General features: G+C 34.6%; 1 protein-coding gene across 26 annotated transcripts in view; it reads left to right on the top strand.

Annotated features, from left to right (window-relative positions):
• The window catches only part of WDPCP (WD repeat containing planar cell polarity effector), a 482,659-nt gene that overhangs the window by 91,355 nt on the left and 364,508 nt on the right, over positions 1-26,796 (top strand). For 23 of the 26 annotated variants that reach the window (XR_010405669.1, XR_010405668.1, XR_010405666.1 and 20 more), the window contains exons 3-9: positions 11,473-11,575; positions 11,816-11,863; positions 14,370-14,454; positions 20,091-20,138; positions 20,982-21,032; positions 22,543-22,613; positions 22,877-22,936. Coding sequence is in view for 22 of the 26 variants with exons in the window: in XM_064572441.1 (XP_064428511.1) it covers positions 11,831-11,863; positions 14,370-14,454; positions 20,091-20,138; positions 20,982-21,032; positions 22,543-22,613; positions 22,877-22,936 (348 nt within the window). In the remaining 4 variants the exon portion in view is untranslated. The remainder of the gene's footprint in view (positions 1-11,472; positions 11,576-11,815; positions 11,864-14,369; positions 14,455-20,090; positions 20,139-20,981; positions 21,033-22,542; positions 22,614-22,876; positions 22,937-26,796) is intronic. The other 3 variants (XM_064572436.1, XM_064572437.1, XM_064572432.1) reach the window with 2 other exon arrangements.

A 26,796-nucleotide genomic window follows, 5' to 3' on the forward strand; every position in this document is an offset into this window, starting at 1 on the left:
AAATAATTTTCCTTCAGAAATCGGAAGCAGTACTCCTTTGTCTTCTAGCTCCAGTGTTGCTGTTGAGAAGTCTGATGCCTTGATCCTTTTTAAGTGACCTGTTTTTGTCATTGTTTTTTTCTTCTCTGGAAACTTAAGACTTTTGTTTATCTCCAGTGTTTTGAGATTTCATAATGATGTGCCTAGGGGGTGAGTCTTTTGCAAATAATTGTGTTGGGTACTTGGCAATTTCTTTCAACCTAGAAACTCATGTACTTCAGTTCTGGGGAATTTTCTTGTATTATTTCTTTAGTAATTTCTTCCCTTCCTTCCATTGCCTCTGTTTTCTTCCTTAGTCATATTTGTAAGTTAGGATTAATCTGACTGATTCTCTAAATTCCTTTTTTTTCTCTGTCTCTGCATGTGTGTGTGCATGCACGCATGTGTGTGTAAGTATGCATTTCTTTTTTCTTTCTCGGAGATAACCTCAACATTATTTTCCAAGTCTTCTTTTGAATTATTTATTTTGGCTCTCATATTTTTATTTCCAAGAGTTCCTTTCGTCCCTCTTTTCAGAGTAGCTTTCCTACTTTCAGTAATGTTTTCTTTCTTAAGTAGTTGCTCTGATACAACCTTTCAAGAGTCAGTTTACAGTTTTTTTATATGGTAGGAAAGGATTGCCCAGCTGTGCTGGCAGAGAAAAGCACCTTGAAGTCTAAGTATTATTTACATGGAATTTCAAACAGATCCCTTGTTTTCAATCCTAAGCATAGGCATTCCTTTAAAAGTATTTGGTGCCTCCAGTTTCTGAGCCTTTCTAGAGTTCCAGTGCATGAACTCTTTGGCTCTCAGCCATCTACCTTCCATATGTACTTGGTTTTCTACTTTTTTGAATCTATTGTCAGTGACCTTTTGTCCATCTGCTTTTTACTCTCCAAAATTTTGTTGATAACTATTTTGTTATCTTCTAATTCTCTTTGCCTTGAGAGTTTTCTTTTTCTTGTTTATTGTCATTTTAGTGTGGGTTTGGAAGGGAGTGAAGGTAACTATATGTTCTCAATCCCCTATCTTTATTAGAATGGTTCTCTATGCAGGATTTTTGTGTATGTTGCCAGCTTTCTTGGAGCTGGTTGTGCTACCAAAAGAAACCAATCGAACTTGATATATACCATATTTCCTTGATTCTAATTTATCATTGATTATGAAGTGCTATTGATTTAATATCAAATTCTGATAAAAAGCAACACTATATTAAATGTATACATTGATTTTAAGATATATAAGTTTCAGAAACCATCAAATGTGAATCATACAGTAGATACATATGACCCAGTAATATGCTGGGTATTCATTTTCTCTAAAAGAGGCCTCGGGTTCTGAAAATGGATTTATGATTTCAATTTTTGTGGCTGGGATTTATTAGATTTAGAATTAATAACTTTCTTCTCTGTACTTTCTTCCTTGGATATGGTTCTATTTTATTTTCCGTACTCATATGTAGTTGTATTCATCGTTTTTCTCTTACCATTACCCCATCCCCTACTAAGTTATGACCTCCTCAAGTGCAAGTTCTTGGGGGGTTTAACAATGCATGGCCCATTTTGGCACTTGGTAGTTGCTTTGCAAATGTAGGTTGAACCAAACTAAAATAACTTGAAGGTGAAATGATACCCAGTGAAACGCTAAAATAATCAGAGTATACTTTCCTTTTCTATTATTACAATCAGGCTCTATTTTATGGATATTGAATATTCAGGAAAAGGAAACTGACATTTATTGAACCATGATCATTTGCCACATATTTTCAAATACATTATCCTATTTACTCGGTAAAATAGGGTCCAGTCTGAAAAGCATGGGAAACATTTTTTATGAATCCATGATTTGTTTGGGCTTTAGGTTAAAACATGATCATAATCTAGAATCTTCCTTGTTTTATTCTACTGATTTTAAATATTATTTAATAATTTTCTACTCATTAGGGAATTATTAACATTTTAAGCCATGATGATGTATGCCTGTGTTAAATATATTAAGGTGAAATTGATCCCTTCTCAGGGGAACTTAGTGGTTATTCACAGTCTTCATTTCAATAAGAGAAGGCTGTTCTTTCCTAAGTTACCTACTTTGGTTTTCCATTCAACCACTGAAACAAAACATTAAAAGTATTATATAAGTGATGCTGTGACATACCGTTAGTAAAGGTGAAAATAACCAATCAGGGAAGAAAGAGTGTGAAGGAAGATCCAATCACAATATAAAAGGATTCACTGAAGAATTCTTATAAACTGGGAGCTTTTAGGACTTGTTTACATTTCATTAAGAACTTGTCATAGAGATTGAGGAGCTGAGAACTTAATGAGAGTCACTACCAAATAAGGGTAGTAAAAATAGAAATAAACCTTCTCTGATGTAATGCAGTAACTTAAAAAGAAGACCTTAATGTATTTAAAATCAGCTATAAAACAATAATTCATGTTGGAGCTTACTTTTGTATTATCTGTGAAGTTTGTTAAGTAAATACTGTGAAGATTTTTTAGTGCCTAAGAAATACCAGTTTTAATCAGATGTTTTAGGTATATCAGTTTACTTACAAACTATTGATATACTAATTAAAAATAATCCTTAAATCATCATTCAAATAACTTCCTCCAAGGGCTTTCTAAGCAAAATAAATTAAATTTGGCCAGAAAATAGGTTTCATTTGTATCTTTCGCCATGGATTAATTATACAAGTCTAAACTGACACCTGTCTCAGGTACTTAAGCAGAAGCTTAACTAAAAGGCTGTATTTAGCATAGCGTTTAGGCAGAGGGAGGTAGAGTAGAAAGAGCACTGCACTGATAATCTGTGGACAGGAATTCTAGCCCTAACTGTTCCTATAACAAACTGACTGAAGTTGTACAAATTACTTTACCTCCCCAGACCTCAGTTTTCATATCTGTAAATTAAGAGATTTAGAGTCTATCAAGAGTTGATTTGAGTTGGGGGAAGGGAGACAAATGGACTCTTTGGAGAAACTGCTATTCCCTGCCCAGAAAAATACTTTTATGCACGCACACACCATACATATGCAGGCAGATATGTGCACAATTTAGTACATAATTTCAGAGGGTTACTGTGAGGATTAAATGAAATAATGAATATAAAGTGCATTAAGTAGGTATTTAAAAATGTTATACCCCGTTTCTTCCCCACACTGGGAGGGTTCTTTAGCTTTTAAGCTTTGATAAAAACCACAGAAAAAGGTTTTTCAAGTCTCTTTTGAGGAAAAAAAGATTTTAAAGTATACAACTATCAAATTGCATGAGATATTCCACTTTTTATAAGAAGCCATTTCTTTCAACAGTTACTAGGGTTTGTTTTTTAGAGGAGGGGGTGGCAATCTGTCATCAAAGTGTTGACAAGTGAAATCTGACAAGGTTGAGGTGGTATAGCTGGAGGCCACTTCAAATTTTTTCACTGTCTTTTCTATTTGAAGAGAAAGGATCTCTATCTTTTTTCATTCTTGCTCACTTTGCAGCAGTCTTTGATTTATATGCTTTTTAAAACAGTAAATCTAAATTGACAAATTATTTCAGCAGTTAGCATTGGTTTAGATAAGAGCATTTCGGTGTTCTCTTGTCTTTAACTCAGCTCTTTAGGAATTATTCCTGAAATTCAGTTTATTCGCTCCTCAAAGTCCCATTTCTTCCTATCCAAGTATAGCATAAAACTATATTTATGGAATTATAATCTCAAATTAATTATCATGATTACATTGCCAACATTTCTATTTTTCTTGTGTTTTCATTGCTGTGATTGAAATACATCCTAAAGAGAAGAATTAAGTCCATATTTTTGTAGATAAAAAAGGCGGGTACATATGGTAGAGGTGGTGGTAGGCAAAGATTATTGTTGTTATTATTTGCTTATGCAAGCATACTTTTTTTCCCCTAAAATGCCATTTTTCCCCCTAAAATGCCATTTTTCCCCTAAAAAGCCATTGCAATTATTTTGCAAGGTCATGGAAAAATGTACTTCAACTAGATACAAGTCTCTTTGGAATAATGGAAACTGTGTGCAGCAAAATATTCAAAATGAGCATCAGCAAACAAGATGTTTGTATTAACAGGAACCTAGAAAATGGCTATGCAAAGGTCAACACTGATCTTTAAATATTAGTGAAATTTAATTTGTTGCATGTAATGAGTAGAAAGAAAAGGAAACAGGCCACAATAAAGAAGCCATTGAGAAATTAAATGTCAAAACTGTGTACAGTATGGAAAATGTTAAACTGACAAAAATCTATTTAACTAGATGCATTAAACAATTTAAACAATGCCCTAGAGAAATATTTTCCAAATTTAAGTAGAACAGGAGATTTGTAAAGATTTTTGCCACAATTTATTTTGGGAAAGTGAAGGGACTCCTACTTTTCTTTCTAGGCATAGAATTTCCTCTAACCTCTTTTAGTAAGAATGATGCACAGTTTTTCCTGGAACATAGGAATCTGTTGCCTTTTGCTTCATCTAGAAATAGCATCATCTGACCAATTGTGAGCAGCTGTGAAGAACCACCTCTGGCCAAGGCATTTTGCACAGCAAGAGCTGAGTGGAATTAAAAAGCTTTCTGTTAGGTTATGCCCAATTTTTAAAACAACGTGAATCCTATATTCTCTTATTTTCTTCAGGTATGAAGTTGATGAAAAAATTTTAAAAAGGGCTAAATTTGTCCAATTTATATAATGAAGGATTAATATTATTAATATACAAAAAAAGGGATGAAGAATTCAGTAGAAAGATGGACAAAGATAGGAACAAGTAATTTATAAAAGAAACAAAATTGCTTAAAAGTACATGAAAAGGTGTTTGAGCTCTATAATAAATGGAAAAATGAAACTGAAAACTACAGGAATCCAATTTTCACCTAGAAAATTGGCAAAAATGTGAAACTTTGATAATTCCCCGTGTTACTCAGGATACAGGGAAAAAGTCATGTTATTGGTAGAAATGTAAGTTGGCACAGTCATCTTGGAGGCCAATTTGGCATTATCTATCAAAATGTAAGGTGTGCATGTATGTTTTCAAGGTATTATTTATAAGGCAAAAAGTAGAAACAGAGTGTATGTTAAGTAAGTGGTTAAGTAAATTATGATCACTATCCAGTGGAACATCTTGCAGCTATTGGGAAACAAGGAAGTAAATCTGTGTATGCTGACAGATAACATCCATGCTGTGGTGTTCAGTGAAAAAAGGAAATGGTATGTATAATAAAATCTTGTCTTTACAAAAACATGAAACAAGTAAGTATGGGTGTGGACATACTGTAAGTACATCAAGAAAATCTGGAAGGCCACATGCTATGCTGTGCGGTGGCTCTCTTCACAGTGGAGAGGGCAGCTGGGAGAAGAACAGAGTCATTTTAACATCAAATATTTCCATATTTGCATTTTTTAAACCAATAAGCATGTATTAGTATTGTGATTTTAAAAAACCCAAGAAGAAACAAAAGACCAGACATTGTCTAGTGGATTTACAAGTTTCTCTCTTCATTTTTTGTACACTTTTAGATTGTATAGGTTGTCTTAGAAATAAGGACATCATAGACCGTGCTTTAACACATTGCTTTGTGCTTTTGTATTTTGCCTTTACCATATAATTGCTTAGTGTTATTTATTAAATCTGAAATTTCATAGTTAAAGTATTACCTTTTAGCATTTCTTGAATACTGTAGTGGGTGCTTATTAGGAAATAAGTATGTCCTGAATATTTATACTTAACATTTAGGTTGAAAAGTTGTTCTAGACTTCTGAACTGATCAAATCTTTATATACTATGAAATAACATGTATGATATAATATAGAAAAGATCTCGATACATTAAAAATAATAATTTGAAGGTAAATGACACTAAGGGAGCTAGAACATTTATGTGATAACTGCTGTTTGAATAAAATTAAAGGATAAAATTTTCAGTATTATAGGCAATTACTTATGCAATACCAACTAATAATGCTCAGTCCTTTTCATCTTCAAAGCATTATACAGCATTAATTAATCCTTACAGCATTGTTATAAATGTAGGTCAATATCATTATCCCTATTTTTGTAAGTGGGGAAATTGAGGCAGAGAGATTGAATGGTTTGGGGTAAGTTTGTCATAGCTAGATCAGAATTGAGGCAGTTTTGGCTCACAGCCTAGCATTCAGAGCAGTAGAACCATACCTTCTTTAGAAGACTTAATCTGTGTGTCCTTGATAAAACATTACTTCTCATTAAACTATATTGAGGTCATGTCTACAATGAAATTCAGAAACAAGTTTGATCATCACTAACCATTTAAAAAAAACGCATAACGCCGTTTTTTTCTCCCCTGGTTTTCCTGACACTGTGTTGTCTTTTTTTTTTGACACTATACTGCCTTAATCTCTTTTTCATTGTTTTCTTGTTGGAGAATTACCAAAATATCTATCCTTGACTTTATTTTTCTTTTGGGATCTTATTCAGTGGTTTTTAACTTTCTATTCAGAAAATCCCAAGATACTTTTGGTACAGTCTATGTCCCTTTTCTGTATTTCTAGCTACCAGCTAGATATTTCTACCCATATCTACTTTTACCTTAAATTCCCACTGTGTCAAAAATTTGCCTACATTGGCAAAACTTCCTCCTTTTCTAGACTAACCTGTTTCTGTATATGTTTTATTCCAACTCCTGTTCTTGAAACTAGAATAAACAAGGTAGGGAAAGGGCTAAGGAGTTTTTGTGAACTGGGTGTGGCTAAGAAAAATGATAGTTGTGAGTCCTTTACCAGAGTGACGAAGCTGAATCACAGTCTAAGGAAGAAGAAGAGCCAGAGTTATAAACTGAGGGGCAAGGGAAAAGTAAAATAGGAGACTGAGTAACCATGTCAGTGGCTGGGAGGATTGAGGTTTATGGATTGAGTAGTTAAGGCAGTCGTGAGCAGACTATACTGGCACATGTGTTAGAGACATGCCTGCTCAGTGGAGCCATGTTCAAGGCAAGGGTCACTATCTGAGCAGTAACCAGATCCCCATTCCTTGGTGGTTACTCCAGACTCTTCCTTCTTTCTCACTTCTACAATTCATTAATCCCCATATGCTGTTGATTCTTTCTTCAAAAGATGACTCGAATGTTCTTTTATTTACATTCCAATTGCTACCATCCCATTTCAAGTTCTTGTTACCGAATATTAATGTTACCTGTCAGGTCACTTGTATCCTATTCCTCTATTCCTCCAATATTCCCACCTACCAGTTAATCTTCCAGCAACAATTCTGATCTGTTGATTACTTTTTCTAAAATCCCTTACCAGATCAGAAACTTGTCACTCTTCCTCATTAGTTACCTAGCAGATGTAAAGTCCTGACGGCTAAGTATGGCATTCAGACTTCCTTAGTGTGGCCCTGATTTCTCTCTTCTATTTGTGCACCAACCCAGTTGCTTATTATTTCTCCAATAAGCCTTGCAACTTATGCTTTTGTATATTATTCCCTCCTTTTTAGCTCTCACCCTCTCTCAAAATCTAATAATCCTTAAATGCCCTTCTACTTTATAAGAACATTTCTTTATTATCAAACTAGAGCCTCTACTGAGCACCCCTGACCCTTTGTTTAGCACTTACCACAAACCTCATATTTTTTGTGGTTATTTTATCTGTTACACTGGATTATAGCTGTTTGATAGTAGAGACCCTACTTTGTAAGTCTTCATATCTAGGACTCACAGTAAAATGTCATACACCTAAGGTGCTCAAAATATTGGTAATATTTAATTAATATAATTTAATTGATAATTAATATAATATCATAAGACTCTCTGAGGTACTAATGACCTGGTGTTTCTAACACTCTAGTCTTTTTTGCTGTGGGTTCAATCCAAGCTTGAGGTCTTTTTATTTTGAGACTCCTGTCCTTTTACACAAATTTTATCACTGCTTAATTGTTTGGTTTAGTGTTGAATATTTTAAAATATTTTAAAATATTAAATTAAATATTAAATATTTTTTAAAATCTTAATTTCTGATAATGTGACATTGATTGTGTTCATGTATATGCTTAACAGGTATTAGTATGATTCTGTTATTGACAAAAGATTATGGGGGGATACATTGTATTTTGTGTAATTTGAAAATTACCTATTGATGACTAAAACACCTAATACAATTAAACCAGTGGTTTATCTTAAATTTATGCTATTTAGTTGTCTTTATTTTTGTACATTTTGAATTGGTGAATAGATTCCTTAGAAAGTCTATCGGTAATAAATAACAAGTGTATGCTCTAGGATTATGCCCAAGAAAGATTCCCTTAGGCTCTCTGAGGTATTGTGCTGATACACATTTATTTTAAATGCCTTGTTGGCACCTGGTGTCATTTATCTTTGTTAAACCACAGCAATGTCTTCTATTTGTTAATTCTTTCCTTTCCCATCATATTTTACATTAGGGTTTTTATTTGCCCTCAAGCTTCCTTCCCAAAACAGTCAAAATAGCTGACTTAAGAAACCACAGAAGACATGTATTTTGCGGATTTATTTAGTGGCAAGAAATCTGTACCTCTAAAACATAGTTTTTATTTTTCAAAAGAAAATTATCAAAAGCAAAACAGGTTACAGCATCTTAGCACAACTGTTTTTATTTTGCATGTTACTTAAAATTTAGTCTGTATGGTAACAGTTATTCTTAAGGCAAATAAATATTAATTTTTTCTTATGTAACCTGTTTTGGGGGGAAGGCTTTAAACCTTTTAAAAATGTAAGTAAAAAGAAGGCCCTCTAGGATCCTCTCATCTCTGTCCTCAAAATTTGGGCTATCATACATTCTGCCCTCTACAGGAGCAATCATCCAGATTTATGTCAAGATTAATTTAAATCATGCTTCTTATTCTCTTATGGAGACTGGAAGTTTAGATTCAGAATGGCCTTCTGATACATCTGGGACTGTCACCAACTACCTTACAAAATTAAAGTAAATAAAAAATTGTAAAAGTTTAAGAGTTATTTTAAAATAAAAAATATGGGCATTTGGTTGTTGTTTAAGTTTTTCCTCCTGTAGTTCTTTGCTATATTTTCCATTCATTCATTCATTCTTTCATATTTCCCCTTAAATGGCTACTTTTGTTATAGTTCTAAATTGTGCATTGGGTTTTATTCCTAGAGAAATGCACAAGGACACTGAGTAAGGGCAGCATTTCTCAGCTAACTTTTTTAGGCACTCCCTATTTCTCTACCCTTTTAATAATCCCTGCTCACACTCTGATCCCACAATGCAAAATCCAGCATTCTTCTGAAATTCTTTTCTTTCCTCCTTCAAAACAACCATTTATGCACTAATACAATATTTGAATAATACGAGCTCAGTCTTGACTATTTCCTCCAGGCAGATTTTTCAAACAAGGAAATAACCAGCATTCTTTTTAACTAGTGGTATTCTTGAGTAAGATGCAAGATTTAAAGGTCTGCATCTTTAAAAAAAAAAAAAAAACCTGCACAGTGTAAAGATGGCAAAATATCTTGAGGACTAAAAAGGATATTGCCTTGGTCTCCTCTCACCATGCCCATCTAGTTATTATTTTAGATTTTTATAAAGTTGTTTTATTTACTCCATTAATTCTCTTCAGTTTTATATGGTCGTACTAGCAGATATTTAAAGTTCAGGGGAAAAGAAGGATAAATAACCCACATTTGACTATTTTTGGCCAGCCTGCTATAGCATGACTCCCGCAAAACCTCCTCCTTAATTATATATATTTTGGGGAGTCGGCAGGAGTTGTCTCATGTGCTCATAAACAAGTACAATCACTTACTAATGGACATTGGCTATTTTCTTCTCACTTGCCTCACCTACTACTTGCTAGGCTTGCTCCATCAACTGATTATTGCTGATATTTCTCCAGGTTTTATGGATTACTTCTTGGCCACCATGTCTACTTTTGCTGAGTGTGGATCCATTTTGTCTGGATACCACCACTCTTGCTGAGTATGTTAATCCAAAGGGCTGCCAGTCCTGCTTACTTTCTGCTGGGTATCATCCCCTACAACCACTTCATTACTCTTACACCAAATGTTCCCTATGGGGGCCACAAAGAGGTCCTTTATAAAGCAAAATGTCTCTCTCCCCCTTTTGTCTGTATTTTTTTTTATTAAAGATTTTATTTATTTGATAGAGAGCACAAGCAGGGGGAGGGGCAGAGGCAGAGGGAGAGGGAGAAGCAGGCTCCCTGCTGATCAGGGAGCCCGGCTCAACACAGCGGTCCCAGGGCTCGATCCCAGGACCTGGGATCATGCCCTGAGCCTAAGGCAGACACTTAACTGACTGAGTCACCCAGCTCCCCATCCTGTATTTTTTAATGGGGAACTGGAGCAGTGTTGTTTGTATATCAGAGCATTTTGAGAAATAGGGCATTTTTCTCAGTCTTCACACTCCATTGAGACTATACATGAACCCTTGGTGCTGAGCTGGAAGACAAGTCCAGATAATAGACTCAAACCTGTACTATTCTCAGGATTTCTCTTTATGTCCAAATACAAAGGGTTGTGGCCTTTGCACTTGACATTTGAAGCTCTCCATGGACCTCATTTTGCTTGTTTTTCCCCAAACTCTGTAATTTCTGAGTACTTTAGGACTTTCAGACTTAGTAAAAATATGGGCAGCGGATCTATTGGTTTTCAGGTTAAAAGCATTCCTGCTTCTTAGAAATAGCCAATGTGAGGATGCCTTGGTCGGTTAAGCATCTGCCTTCGGCTCAGGTCATGATCCCAGGGTCCTGGGATTGAGTCCCACATCAGGCTCCTTGCTCAGTGGGAAGTCTGCTTCTCCCTTTGTCTGCCATTCCCCCTGCTTGTGCCCTCTCCCTTTCTCTCTCTGACAAATAAATAAATAGAATCTTTAAAAAAAATAAATAACCAGTGTGGATTACAAGGAAAATTATTCTTTGCTCTCCATTTCTGTTATCAGGGGAAAGTTGTCAAATTCTTTATTATTGAATGGACTTAAATGGAAAAACAGAGTTTCAAGTGCAGTCTGCTTTTGATATATAAGTAAAGGTGTGGCCCTTTTGGCTTTAACTATAAAATTATTTTCATATTTAATTTGCATAATAAAAGTTTTTTTTATTTAGCTACTAACAACTAAACTTCAGCCTTGTCTTTGCCCACATTGTCATAAATTCTAATTATTGGTGTCTGAGTAAACACTAAATTGAAGAATGCGAATTTTTATTTTCTAGTGTAGTCTAAAAGTTGTGACTGCTGTTGTTCAATATCAGAGGAAATATGCTCTTGTTTCATCACATCCTCTCTCTGTTCCCAGTGAAATATTAGTCCTAATATTTGCATGTCCTAATTCAAATACTTTCTCTTGTATAGAAACTAGATGTTTTACCTTCATAAAATCCCTATTGTACTTTGTACTTATTCTTTTATTCATTTACCTTGTGAAATTACTATCTAAGGTGAGCGATTGTGTGTAATACACTTCTTGTGTTTTTTCCAGATAAATTTGCATAATGCTAGAGATATTGAGTAATAGCAGTAGCAGCAACAACAATGGTAACAATAAATTAATTGAATAAAAGTGCCCTCAAAATAGTCCTGAGGTAGGTACTTTATTATACCCATTTTATATCTGGGGGGACCTTAGAAAAATAAGTTAGTTGTCCAAGTTAGCTAGTAAACTGAGAAGTTAGAATAAGAAACCAGGCGGTTAGAGTCTAGAACCTATACATTAAGCTTACTAAATGCAAGTAAATATTTATTTATTTATTTGTTTTATTTATATATAAAGTTATAATATTTATTATTTATTTATTTATTGTTTCTTTAAACAAACATTCCAGGCCTCACCCATCCACATGAGAAGGGTGCATTTTACATATTCTAATACAGTAAGTATTTTGGTTTTTAAAAAAGTATAACCCTAAAGTAATAATCCCAAAATAAGCCTCATAAAACTAACTGAAAGCAATTCCAAAAAATATGGCTTTGGAAATATTTTGAGTAATAGCAGCATCACTAGAATCACTCCCAAGGAGACAACTGTGAGATAATGCCCAATTGAATTGAAAAACTTGTAATTAGCTTAGTATCACTTTTTCTCTACTGCCTGCCGATAAGGAACGTCATCCTCTTTCACAGTGCTGAGGTCCACTAGCTCTTCTGCCCCATACCTGTATACAGTGGCAGCCAGCTTCTGGTGACAGCAGGATAGATCTGGGGACTGACGGGTCCTTTGTTTTATCACTACCCTTTTAAGGCACTTTAGTTCAAGGAAGAGAGTGAACTCAGATCAATCCAAATATCTCTATTATTTTTTTTTAAAGATTTTATTTATTTATTTGACAGAGAGAGACACAGCGAGAGAGGGAACACAAGCAGGGGGAGTGGGAGAGGGAGAAGCAGGCTTCCCGCCGAGCAGGGAGCCCGATGCGGGGCTTGATCCCAGGGCCCTCGGACTATGACCTGAGCCGAAGACAGACGCTTGATGACTGAGCCACAGGCGCCCCATCTCTATTATTTTTATAGCCTGTTTCCTTGTTACCCATTTTCAGCTTCATTTTTCTATCACTTTCTACCATGCTTTTTAATCTACTTCCTTGCTTGGCATATGCCATCCTTTTACTCACCTTACTACTTGTTCTCCCTCTCACACCTCTAGATAGCCCAATATTCGAGAGTGCTCTGGTTTCAAGCACAGTCTGCTTATATTCAAAGCCTGCCTCAACTACCTGCTGGCTATGTGGCTTCTCAGTGCCTCAGTTTCCTCTTTATAGGAGTAATGATGGTACTACTTCAAAGGGTAGCTCTGAGAATTAAATGAGTTAATACATATAAAATGTTTAGAACAATGCTTGTAATGAGGTCAGTACTTAGCAAGTATTGCTGTTGCCTGTTATCATCATCATTTTCTTTATCATTGTTTAACTGGTGAAATCCTATGCTTCTTTGAGGTCCTGCTAACATTTCACAACTTCTCTGTAGCTTTCTCAGAGCCCCACTGTTCCAGGCAGGCTTGGCTCTTCTTCCATGCTGCTACATTGTTCACTCTGCCATTTCAATATTGGCACACTGCATCTTGTTATTTGAACATGCATCTCTTTCTTGATTATTGTAAATACAGTGACATCAAATGTAACGGTGAAGGAAGGAAGGAAGAAGTTTGTACTACGTCTAAAATTATTTTGGGGGGCGCCTGGGTGGCTCAGTCATTAGGTGTCTGCCTTCGGCTCAGGTCATGATCCCAGGGTCCTGGGATTGAGCCCTGCATCGGGCTCCCCGCTCGGCGGGAGTCTGGCTTCTCCCTCTTCCACTCCCCATGCTTGTGTTCCCTCTCTCTCTGTCAAATAAATAAATAAGATCTTTAAAAATAAAATTATTTTGGGTTATCACCCATATGAATAGTATGGGAAATACTTAGTCACTCCTAATATTAAAGAAGCTGGGGGCTTTTTCTTCTGTCTAAAGATGTCATAAAATATTTTTCAAGCTTTCTTTGTTATTCAGAAGTTTATTGGAAAGAGCAATTTTTTTATTATCTCTATAAAGAAAGTATCAGTAGTTTACATATTTCTAATATATAGTGAACTATTCATATAGTATAGTACTACATGTATTTCTAAGCAAACATTTGGAAGTTATAAAATATTTGTAAAATGTTGACATTTTTTTCTGATTCATATTGGCCTTTCTCCAATTAGTCCAAATTAATGACATACTACTTCATGAAAAAGTATCAGTAATATCCATCACTAGCCCCTGATATTAAAACTGGGAGGAAATACTCAATGAACTGTTTTTGTTATCTTGTTTTTTCCATCTTAATGTATTTAGAGTAGAATATCTGAATCTATCATGACATGCAGATTAACAAACTTTTCTGAATGCTAATGTGGTTTTACACAGTTTACCTTTAAGTAAATGTTTCTTATAATAGTGATTTACCTTGCAAATTCCACTTTAATTAGCTTGTTTGTATGTGGGAGATCATAAATATTTGCTTTGTATATTAAAAATACACCACAAAATGTGTTTGTACTTAATAATTACCTAACAGATGTTTCCTTTTCTTAAAATGTTTTAAAAATGCTTAAATACTAAATAATTCTAAATATACTCAGAGCCTTAAAAATCAAACAAGTTACTGAAAATTCAAATACATATATTCTTCTTACCACATTTCTCAGTGAGATGGCATACTACATTTAGGAAGAGTGTATTTTTCTTTTTCTAGAGTTTATTTCTGGATGGTTAACCAAGGATATGTTAAAATATGTTTATTCTAATGGACGCCATATCTCAAATATGAGTAGTGTCAAATGATTGTTATTTTTCTAAGGGATCTGGTTTTATTGACAATAATTAATTGGCATCTCTTTTTAACTATTTTTTAAACAGGACAGAGATTTCTTCTGCCATCAGATGTCTTTCTGCTTGACTGAACTGCACCTGTGGTCTTTGAAGAATACCTTACACATTGGGGGTAAGTGAGCTCTGGGTTAATTTCAGTATTTTTCAAATATAAGTTATAATGTTATAAGTAAGTATTAGCAAAGGTTAGAGCCTGGATTCTCTAGCTAGAATTGCATTATTTTCTTATACTTAATGAAAAATTGGTTAATGAAAAATAATTCTTTTTAGTTACTCTGAAAAAGTTATTTTTTCAACTTGAGTTAGATTTTCTGTTATGAAATTAATTTTATTGGCCTAATATTAGTTTCCTTTTAGGATACATACATGTTCAGTTTTTTCCTGGGATTGTTCATAATGACTGATATATATTCATAAATATTTGCAGGCTAGCTAATGGTAAGGGTATTTCTATTCGATATTAAGATAATATTTCAAACATACAGCTAAGATGTACAATTAATTATGTTTATATTCTTTCATTTCACATTTTGGAGGACAGGAGTAACGTAAGTATGTTTTAATGATGCTTATTAGTATTTTAGCATAAAGTATGTATTGTTAGGAAATAACTGTTAAAATATCTTCTCCTCTTTGATTATCCAAAACAACTCTAGTATTTAGAAGGAGAGGTTTATTTATATGCCTTTAGCATCATTACTAAGAAGATGGTTTGCCTTGCAAATGTAATTATAATTTCACTAAGTTTACTTTGCTTAAAATGTGCTAAGGATAGAATTTCCAGTTAAACAAGGTAGATTTAAAAACACATTCGCTTCCTCCCCAAATTCTTCTAAAATGAGAATAAATGAATTAAAATAAAGAAGGCATAAACCCACAAGGTCTAAGAGAATAGGAGAGGAGACAATTGCAATTACGCAATTTTTGGAAGATGGAAGGGATGGAGGAATTAGCAAAACTTAAAAATCTGAATATCAAATATCTACAGAAGAGAATTCCAAAGACAGCCACTCTGTGTCTCAGAATTCCAGAAAGATACAGAAATTTGAGAAGCCAGATACTGCAGAAGGATGGGGATTCATTCAGTATGAGGGTGACAACAAAAGGACTTGAAATTTTGCTTATGAAGTGGTGAGACACCTCTCATACATGTGGAAGTATTTAATTAGAGAGGCTCTAAACTTGGAGACATCAGCCCCAGGAAAAGAAGACAGGGGAAAGGTACTGAAGTGAAAATAGTGATGAAGTGAAAACCTACATACAGATGGGTGAAGTCCTCTTAATCCCACTTGATTCTGCAATGTGTCACAGCCAGTTGTGTACTTTCCAAGAAAGGAGTTTGAGGGCCTGGAGCAACTGCACGACCCCAAAGAGAAGACCTATTGACATTGACATTTGAGGGGGTCCTCCAGTGAAACACCCTGGTCCCTGGCTGATCAGTGAAGCCCACCAGTTGGCAAGCCCGCTTCATGTACACAGAGTTTTAATCAGTTTTCTAGTGCCTCATTTTTAAATATGAAGAGCAAGAAACAAAATACAGAAGTTTCAGAAAACACTGGAAAGTGATTCTGACCTCTTGGAAATTAAAAATAGCAGAAAAAAATTTTAAACTCAAAAGAGCAACAACAAAAGAATTCTCTCCAAAAATAGAAGAGAGAAAAAAAAAAAACACCACAGGAAGAAATTCAGCTTATTTCACTGCTAGTGAAAGTATAAATTGGTGCAACCACTTTAGGAAACAATTTGACATTATCTAGTATAGTGGGAGCTATATGTCACCTATCGACCAGTAATTCCACTCCTGGGTATATACTCTAGCAAAAGCCCTGACACTTGTGCACCAGGAGACATGTACCAAAATGTTCATAATAGTACTGTTCATGATGCAGGCAACTAGAAACAACCCAGCAGGAGAATGGATAAATACATTTATGCGGGGCGTCTGGGTGGCTCAGTCGTTAAGTGTCTGCTTTCGGCTCAGGTCATGATCCCAGGGTCCTGGGATCGAGTCCCACATCGGGCTCCCTGCTCGGCGGGAAGCCTGCTTCTCCCTCTCCCACTCCCCCTGCTTGTGTTCCTGCTCTCGCTGTCTCTCTCTCTGTCAAATAAATAAATAAAATCTTTAAAAAAAAATACGTTTATGCAACAGAGAAAGTGAATGTCAAGAATATAATATTGGGCAAAAAAAAAAAGTAAGTTGCAAAAGAGTACAAATAGTATGATTGCATTTAGAGGAAGTTCAAAAACAATAGATAGAAAATCTGACAGAAAAAAGTGAAATGAATGCTGTGACAAAAGATAAGATTAATAAACAGGAGCGATAAGAATAGTAGAGTCTCAACATAGGAATACTACACTCAATTACTAATTCTGGGAAAAGCAGCAAAGAGGACGCAAAGAAATTATCAAAGAAATATTACTAGAAATTTTCCTAGAACTAAGAAAATGAGTTTATAGGTTGAAAAGTCCTGTAAGTACTGAACACAGTGAATGGAAGAAGACATATATGAAGGCACATCAGCGTGAAATTTCAGAACACTGAGCATAAAGAAAAAATCCAGAGATCTTATAGCAAAAAAAGAACAAATGGATCACATACAAAGGGTTGGAACTCAGATTGTCCTTGGCCTTTTTAACACTGAGAGTGGACACTATGAAGCAATGGAATCATGTTTTCAAAGTTCAGAGAGAAATTATTTCCAACTTAGTATTCTCTTCCCAGCCAGTCAGTCAGTTGTCAGAAGACATTTTCAGCTTTGTAAATACTCACCAAATTTACCTTCCTTTTCTCATTAAACTACCAGAGCATATGTGTCTTGCCAAACAAGGGAATTAATCCAAGACAGAAGGCACATCTGTCTAGTCAGGAAAATAGACAGTATCTGTGCATCAGACCTAGAAGTTGGGCAGTCCAGAATAGTACTGGATCATGAGGCTCTAGGGGAGATGTTGCCAATGAAAAAATTATACTGATTAGTCATTGAAATGTGAGAGTATATTGGAGATTAATTAGTGTTAACATTCTTTAAAAAGCTTTTATTTATTTGAGAGAGAGAGAGCACCAGCAGGGGGGAGGGGTAGAGGGAGAGGGAGAAGCAGACTCCCTGCTGAGCAGGGAGCCCGATGTGGGGCTCTATCCCAGGATCCTAGGATCATGACCTGAGCCTAAGGCAGATGCTTAACCGACTGAGCCACCCAGGCACCTGTGTTAACATTCTTTTAAAGCAAATAAAAAACAAGGCAATTTTTAACATCAGGGAAGTTGTATAAAAAAAGGAAATGCAATCATATAGTGTACCTACCCCATGCTTCGGTTGTGAATAGTGTTTATGTATTCATTAATATTGTAAGCACTGACTTAACCAAAAACTGTGCTCTAATTATATTGGGAGGATGGGGAGAAGTGTAAGTCAAGTGTCTGTAGGTAGGGAGGGGTACACAGTGGTAAAAGATAACTGAATTCTCAATTTCCATAGTGGATAGACAATAGATAATATCTACAACTGAAGAATCAAGAAATATTAGAGTGAGAAAACTATTTATAAATATGGAGGAATATACAGAAGAAACAGCTCATAGTTGAAAATAGTTCTAAGGAGGAGAGGGCTAGAACATATACAGTGTGGCAGTGTTGCTTATGTTGAAAGACTTGAGCAGTATACCTGAACTTTTTAAAGCCCTGCCATGTTTGAATTACATATTTTAAGAAGATAGGAAGCCAAAAATAGCAATCTTTTTATACCCCCAAAGACATTGGTAATATCATAATTAATGATATTTTTCTACAAAGCTCAAAGCGGTATCAATGCAAATATTCTTTAAAAAGAAGTATGTGGGGGCGCCTGGGTGGCTCAGTTGGTTAAGCGACTGCCTTCGGCTCAGGTCATGATCCTGGAGTCCCGGGACGAGTCCCGCATCAGGCTCCCTGCTCGGCGAGGAGCCTGCTGCTCCCTCTGACCCTCCCCCCTCTCATGTGCTTTCTCTCATTCTCTCTCTCTCAAATAAATAAATAAAATCTTTAAAAAAAAAAAAAGAAGTATGTGGGGTGCCTGACTGGCTCAGTCAGTAGAGCATGTGACTCTTGATCTTGGGGTGTGGATTCGAGCCCCACATTAGATGTAGAGATTGCTTAAATAAATACAAAAACTTAAAAAAAAAATTCAAGGCCCTTTATGTTCTTCATAGTTCTGTTCTAGAGTTGTAAATATTTGGCTGCACCTAGTGATGGATTATTATACTAGAGAATATTACCTGTGTTTATAATGCTTATGATTCTTAGATTTTAAAAAAACCCACCTTTTTATTGAAGTATAGCATATGTATTGAAAAGTATAAAGATCATAAGGGTATGTTTTGAACTATCAAAAAATGAGCACACCCATAAAATCATCACGCAAGAAATAAAATATTATCAGTATCTTAGGAGTGCTACTTATGACCTTTCCCAGTCACCCCTTATTATATATTTTCAACCTATCCAATAGAAATAACTGTAGTCTTTAAAATTATATGTCCTGGGGTGCCTGGCTGGCTCAGTTGGTAGAGCATGTAACTCTTGATCTCGGGGTTGTAAGTTTGAGCCCCACATTGGATGTAGAGATTACTTAAAAATAAAATCTTAAAAAAATTATATGTCCCAATTATTGGCATGATGAATAGAATGGAGCTTTAATAAGTACACAGGATTGACTCTTTTGAAAAACTCTATTTGAAAAGTTAATTATATGGGGCACCTGGCTGGCTCAGTTGGTGGAGCATGTGACTCTTGGTTTTGGGGTTGTGATTTTGAGCCCCATGTTGGGCGTAGAGATTATGTAAATAAATCAATAAATGTTTAAAATAATAAAAATAAAAATTATAGCTATAATACATTTTTTTTTTTTCAAGTTTCATGTTTCAGTTTGAGAAAGTTTGGAGCAGTCAGTCACTAGGGGGCAGCCTGTACTGCTTCCACTACTTTAGAAACAGTTGTATCCTTTTGTTAGTAACTAGAATTATTTTGCATGGAGGGAAACAACTATTACTTCAAAGAAAAAGGTATTTCACTATTTACAGATACGAATAAAATGGACACGATTATTTGGTTTTCCTGTAATTCAATTGCAAGGACAGAGTTCTTGGTTAAATCACTCTCAACATCTGGGAAGCCTTGCTTTTGCTTTTGTACCCCCAGAAGAGCACCTGAATTTGAATGGGTTTTGAAGGTTTTTTGAGTCTAAACAAGCTTCAGATAACTTAACCATACGTATGTTTCTTCTAATTTTCTCTTCCTCTCCTGCAAATTTCCCCCAAACACCATACTAGCTTCCAGCTAAACTGGAGAAAAGAAAGCAATAGCTCAGAAACAGGGCTAATTTCATTTGGCATTGCTTAGTGGCAGTTCCTTTTGTTAGCCCCCACCCCCACCCCGTGAAAAATATCAGAGGAAGTGTGAAAGAAAAAAGTTGGTCTTCCTTGATTTCAGTTTTTTTTTTTTTTTTACTACTCCTTTCCTCATGCCCTTGTAGTTTTGTGTAAATCTTTTTAGATTAGATTGATAAACCTTCCAGTTCCTGCATATCCCTAGAATAGATGAACTCATGTCCAGATACTTTTGAACTTATTAATTTATAGTAACATAAAAAGATTGTTTCTGTCCTCGCCTACCTGCCCCCTAACCCCAGTCCTGCTGTATCATATAATATGGTTTGGTTTCTTATTCTCCAGAACTTTTTACCATAATCTAATGTTATTTCTTCTTTTCCATAGATAGAGACATAGGGATCTACCAGTATTATGACAAGAAAGACCCACCAGGTAAACTGTCTATTCTACTCAACTAATTTTTATAAATGAAATATTCTAAACTATAAAATACTGACTATTAAAAACTTTTTGAGCTTTAAATTCTAAAGTTAAAAAAAGTCATTTCAGTTCTTTAGAAAAATACTGAGGTTGAAATCTGTTCTACATAAAATAAAGCAATATCGAGAAAATACTGTAGAAGAACGTGAAAATTTTCATTTTACTGCCGATCCAACTGATAACTGGACAGTCTATTCACGTTTATCTATCAGTGTCCCAGTAGAGGGCATTGTTAATGCGTGGGTCCCACTGTTGCTGGCCTCCTGGATCCTTACCTGATATCTGAAATAGGCATTTCTGAGTGAATGATCAATTTTCTTTATCTGATTAATCCTGTTAATCCCAGAAGTTTCATGATGGGCCAAAAGGTCTTTCTAGCTAGTTACTTCCTGTTTTGGTCTGTTGAAGTGGGGCTTGTGTGGGCATCCTGTGTGCTTAGCTTGGTGGTTAATAGGCTAACTTCATGATTCTGATGACAGACTGAAGCAGCTTCTGTTCTAGACTCCATTGCCGTTTTTCTTTTCCCTATCTGATGAGATTGTGAGCTCAGGATATTGGCCCACCTGTTGTGCTGTGTAAGCCTTTTTACTACAAATTTAAGAAATACGTCTATGAAATGAAAACATCCACATTATGGCATTTTTTTTCCAACTGCCTTTAAAAAATTTAGCATAATTTGTTAGTCTCAGCAATGTGCATAATATACATTATATGTGTGCATTTAAAATACAAAGTATTTTAATTAAAATAATTTCCACTTTTTTTTTCCTTCTTTCCTTCTTTCTCCTGCCATAGTATCAGTGACAGAACATGGTAACTTAGAAGAAAAGCAGAAGCTGGCAGAATGTAAGCTTACTTTATACTTTTGTGTAATTATTATAAAACTGGAACTTGAATATCCCTGAAGATTCAGTCTTAAAAAATATTTTAAGCTTTCTGCACAAATATCTTAAAGTTATAAATTCCCACTGTTTAGGTATATAAACATATGAGTGAGAATTATATGTGGTAGGCATTTCTAATTTAGACCGTTGAAATCTCTATCCAGTTTTGATAAGATATATGCCTGTGTAAACATAAACTTTCTTAATGAACCATATTTATATCATTTAATATATTTAAAATAAGTGTATCATACTTAAATTCTGATAACATTTTGTTACACACACCATGCCTAAATTGTTTATATGTTTTACCCATTTTAAGAAATTTGAAAAATTGTAAAATTTGTAAAAAAAAAAAAAAAAGAAAAATTTGTAATGATTAGTATTAGCATTTTATTCTTTCTAGTCTTTTCTGTTCTCAGATATATAGATATGATAATATGGCTACAATGAAAGATGGCTTTAATGATTGGAAATTAAATATAATTTAACTTTTATTTGGAATACAGGTGGAGCTGAAAGTCCTACTTGTTCCCTTGTTTTAAATGGGCAAGCTGACATTTAATTTTTTTCAATGCTGTATTAGTAACTACAATATAAATTTAAAAATTTGCATATATGCTGTATACATCATACATTATGCTTATAGAATGAGATTAATTTGCTGAAATAAGATAAATAGTAATTCTACTGTAAAATTTAAATGTCTGTATATACTATGAGTACGCACACACGATATACACACATACATACAACTCTTTTTTTAGAATTATTATTTAGAATTCAAAGATGAATTTTCGTGATGAAATAGATATGGTTAAATGAATTTAAAATTTTGTTCTTTTACATAAAACTATTTTTAGTTTGTCTTAGGCTAATATTGAGATTTTACTAAATAATTTTATCTTTTAATTAAATGCACTTAAAACAAAACAAAGACTTATCATTATTGAATTGTGTACATTTTAAAGAGGATCATTTTAAATAAAGTTTTAATAGGTGATGCTTCCTTTTAAATTTATATTCTGTGCATCATATTTTGTGTTTTATTTCTTTCCTCAGTATATCCAGTCACTTGTAGGAATTTTCAGGTCTGAGAGGGTTACTTGCAGAATTTGGAATTTCTTTTGGATTGAACTTTTAATTATTTATATGAGAAAGTTAATTCTCTGGTAAAGAGTTGGTCATTTACAACTAGGTACTAGATTCACAAGACTAGGAAACTTTCCCAGGGATTCTCTGAGCCGTGTTGGTTGTCATTATAAAATTATGATCACCAAGGTTGTTTTGTGGTAAAAATCCTGTTCCTATGACAAAGCCTTTCAAAAGGCTGTTATTTGATGATGGAAATGAAGCCCACTTCCTCTCAATTAAGGAGGTGTTTTATTTTAATCCTCCTAAGGCACACTGCTAAGCAGAGTTTCCTTTTTAAATCTTGTTTAACTAACTGTAGTACATATTTCATTTGCCAGCACGAGATTATCCGTGGACACTCAAAAATAGACGCCCAGAAAAACTTCGAGACTCACTCAAGGAGTTGGAGGTATCTTTCCAAAAGTTTCAAAAATGGCAACAAACAAATCTGTTTTAGAACATCTTTCAACAGTTTTAATTTTCATAAAGGATCAACTCTCCTGGTGATGATAGCTTTGCTTTTGTCTAGTGAGGAGTTCCAAAACAGTTGCATCTTTGTGTGGCATGCTGATCTTTTTTTTTTTTTTTTTTTTTGTGCTTGCAAATCAGAAGCACTCTGATAGCAACAATGTGTATAGCTAACTGCACTCTCTCTTTTTCTGTTTCCTTCAGGAACTGATGCAAAACAGTCACTGTGTGCTGAGCAAATGGAAGAACAAATATGTCTGTCAGGTAAAATGGTTTGACATACTTTTGGAGTGTTTAACCAATGGAGCTGAAAACTATGCAGTAATTGGTATTCTTGTGTTTATGATAGATAATGGACAAAAACTTTTTAGGAGTGGATATTTCATAGTTTGAATTCTAGTCATTCTAGAACTAACATTAGACAGATTGACACACCCACCAGGCTGCCTCATTAATCAATATAGTTGTACTGACACTGTGAACGCTAATAAAAATGGTATTTTTTGTTTAGATTTGTCTGAATGTTGTATTAGATGTTTCCTGGCATAGATTTAATCATATTTTTGAGTGAAGATAAAAGCACAGGACAGAAGGTTTTTTGGCATATTACTCTAATAAGCATTTGTGAGTACCATGCTTATGGAAACTGGCAAGCAGACTAGAGTTAGACCTAACATAAGACATTTGCCCTTATTTTTTGAACCCTCTAAGTTGTGCTGTTTAATACAATAACCACCAGTCACCTGTGGTTATTTAAAAATAAATTTAAACTAATCAAAATTAAAGAAAGTTAAAAATTCAGTTCCTCAGTTGCACTACCCACATTTTAAGTGCTCAATAGCCACATGTTGTCATATATAGATAAAGAACATTTCCATCACAGAAAGTTCTGTTAGCACAGTTAGGACCTAGACAGCATGAGCTACATGTTGAATGGGTCTAGATTCAGGACATAATAATTAGTGACCATTGATCAGAAAATAATGGACAAATGCCTTAGCTTTGTTTATAGGCTTAAGAAATACTAGTTGCCTAGAAAAATCTTGTTTGTGATTAAAAGAATCATTAGTCATATTCTACTCATATGTGTAATTGAAGTTACATTAGTACTACTAATAATTATAACTGTTTTATGGAATTGAATATCCTATATGAATTTAAATTCTTACTTGTTTATAATGTGATTTATTTTAGGTCTAACTATTCTTGTTTGAAGTTTAGGCCTATGGCTCTATCCATAAATCTATAACATTGAATTTGTAGTTATTATGAGCATATCTTAATTGAGTATTTGAATATAGACTATCATTTTAATGGACTCTAGTTTTTCCTCATTTTTTGTTTAAACTAGCCTACTTTTATTCATGAAGGTAACTAGTTACCTCCTCAAATGGCATAAATCATTTTTTTCCAGAGACTGTTTGCAAGGCTGAATTAATATTATTAGCAGCATAATACTTTCTAAATTTGACTTAGGATTCTATCCAAAAGAATGAAATTATTTAAAAATTCATAATTTGTTTTCATTAAAGTTTTAATCAAACTTTAAAACTTTAATACAAAATATGCTCCAGGAAGTTTTAAACTTAGTACAACTCATTGTACTTCTCAATGCAATTACTCACCTTAAAAGCAAGCTCAAAATAATTTGACTGGAGGGCAAGCCTACTACCCATAGTAAAAGATCTGTCTTGTGGCATCCACCCTTACCATTGCACAGGGTAAGTTGGAACATGTCAGGCATCTTAAAATATGCAGTGAAGCATCCCAGTATGCAATCCTTTTTATTTTTTTTAATTTTAATTTTTTAAAAAAGATTTTATTTATTTGACAGAGAAAAAGCGCACAGCACAGTTAGGGGGAGAGGCAGAGGGAGAGGGAAAAGTAAGCTCCCTGCTCAGCAGGGAGCCCAACCAGGGGCTCAATCCCAGGATTCCGAGATCATGACCTGAGCTGAAGGCAGACACTTAACCGACTGAGCCACCCAGGCACCCATAGGCAATCCTTTATAAATAGATGTTATTGCATTTTAATTTTTAAGCAAGTTTGTATGTATTTGTATATAGGGGGAATAAGGAGGAGGACGTCCCTCATTATTAAATTACTTCAATGCAGAAAAGGAATTTTCATGATAGAATATATATAAAATTACTTCTGTAATTTATAGCAAACCGACAACAGTGGTTTCTTAGGCTTTTGTACCAATGAGTCGCTTTTAATATTTCCAGTGAAGTGTATTTTTCTGTATGTTCTGTCATATTTTGTGCTTTATTTGTGTGATTGATAAGTTATTCCTAAAATAGACCTTTTACTACCAGCACATTCTTGATGTGATGGTATATTTTAATAAGATAACTTGACTTCCACCCTGCCCATCCTGATTAGTCCCCATATCTTTAGGGCCTTTGAAAGACTTCCTAACATTATTTATCCACTTCCTCAATTTCTTTTTTCTTTTTTTTTTTTTTTTAAAGTTTTTATTTATTTATTTGACAGAGAGAGACACAGTGAGAGAGGGAACACAGCAGGGGGAGTTGGAGAGGGAGAAGCAGGCTTCCCGCAGAGCAGGGAGCCCGATGCGGGGCTCGATCCCAGGACCCTGTGATCATGACCTGAGCCGAAGGCAGACGCTTAATGGCTGAGCCACCCAGGCGCCCCCACTTCCTCAATTTCTAAACAAGACTGTGAGCTAAGTCTTCTAAAAATATGTGTGTATGTGCATTATCCTAAAGATCTCTAATATCATAGTAAATTAAAAATTTGGTGCTCAAACTAAACATTTTGTTAGTTACAAAAGAAGTACTCCCCAAGTTACTCAAGGGTCCTCCTTTTGTGAGGTGTGGTGGCTCCACCATAATACAGGCTTAAATTTCTTTTTTTTTTTTTTTTTAAGATTTTATTTATTTATTTGACAGAGAGAGACACAGCGAGAGAGGGAACACAAGCAGGGGGAGTGGGAGAGAGAGAAGCAGGCTTCCCGCAGAGCAGGGAGCCTGATGCGGGGCTTGATCCCAGGACCCTGGGATCATGACCTGAGCCGAAGGCAGACGCTTAACGACTGAGCCACCCAGGCGCCCCCAGGCTTAAATTTCTATTAGTAGTTTCCCCCATATATTTAGCCCTAAAATGGTGACAACTGACCACAACATACTCTTAAAAAGGGGATGAAATTAAAGTTCCTCAGTATCTTGGTGCTAACATAGTTGAACTCTCAGTCTTTGATTATGGCCACTCCTCAACTAATGTAAATCTTTTACCCCCCAAAATGGCAAATTTAAGACTTATGGAACTTATCTTGGTTGTCTTTTTTTTAAGGGATCGTTATTTCTTCAAAAGGTCTAACTGTTTGGAAATCAGCGGGACAACTACAGAGACATAAAGGATTTCAGAGGATACATTTTGAGCTTAGGTTTTTCCTTCTGTTGAATAATGAGATTTTATAGGTTGTCATCATAACCAACGCTTAGTTCATGTTGTTGATCCAATGACCTATAAATTGTACCATTTAAAAATAATTCCCTCCACTTGCAAATTCAAAAGTTTTTAAATCAAGATTTACCTGTACATATGCTCTGTATGAAAATTGTTTTTTAAAGTTGGTTTTTCAGGCTATGCCTATTCCTAGTTTGAAATGCATTAAAAGTATGAGATGTAATTTAGAGATTTAGTTTCACCAGCTATCAAAATATCTCTCTCTCTTTTTTTTGGTTTTCCTAAAATCATTTTATTATAAGAAAGTGTTTAATAATTTCCACTTTGAATTTCTTAAACCATTTTACAAACTATTCATTTTATAAATATTTTACAAAGGGAATAATAGTTTCAGCATTCGGAGACTATTAAATTGTATACCACTATGGTGGAATTTTTAAATTCTTTTAATTATTGTGCTTTAAGTCACATTCATATTTACAGGTTATTACATAATTATTTAAAAGCAATGTTATCGTTAAGATAGATATAACATCATATATGCCGATTTTAGATTAAATTATTTGAATCGAATATGTATAGTCAGCTACAAAAGTATATGATATAGTTAGCTGTACCCTGATTTCTTTCTATAACAGTTCCACATTTCTGGATACAATTTTAAAATGCCAGTGGGGAGCCTGGATACAATT

This window comes from Mirounga angustirostris, unplaced genomic scaffold (genome assembly GCF_029215605.1).
Source record: "Mirounga angustirostris isolate CCGP_5_RB_7025 unplaced genomic scaffold, mMirAng1.0.hap1 SCAF_10, whole genome shotgun sequence".
NCBI classification, from domain to species: domain Eukaryota; kingdom Metazoa; phylum Chordata; class Mammalia; order Carnivora; family Phocidae; genus Mirounga; species Mirounga angustirostris.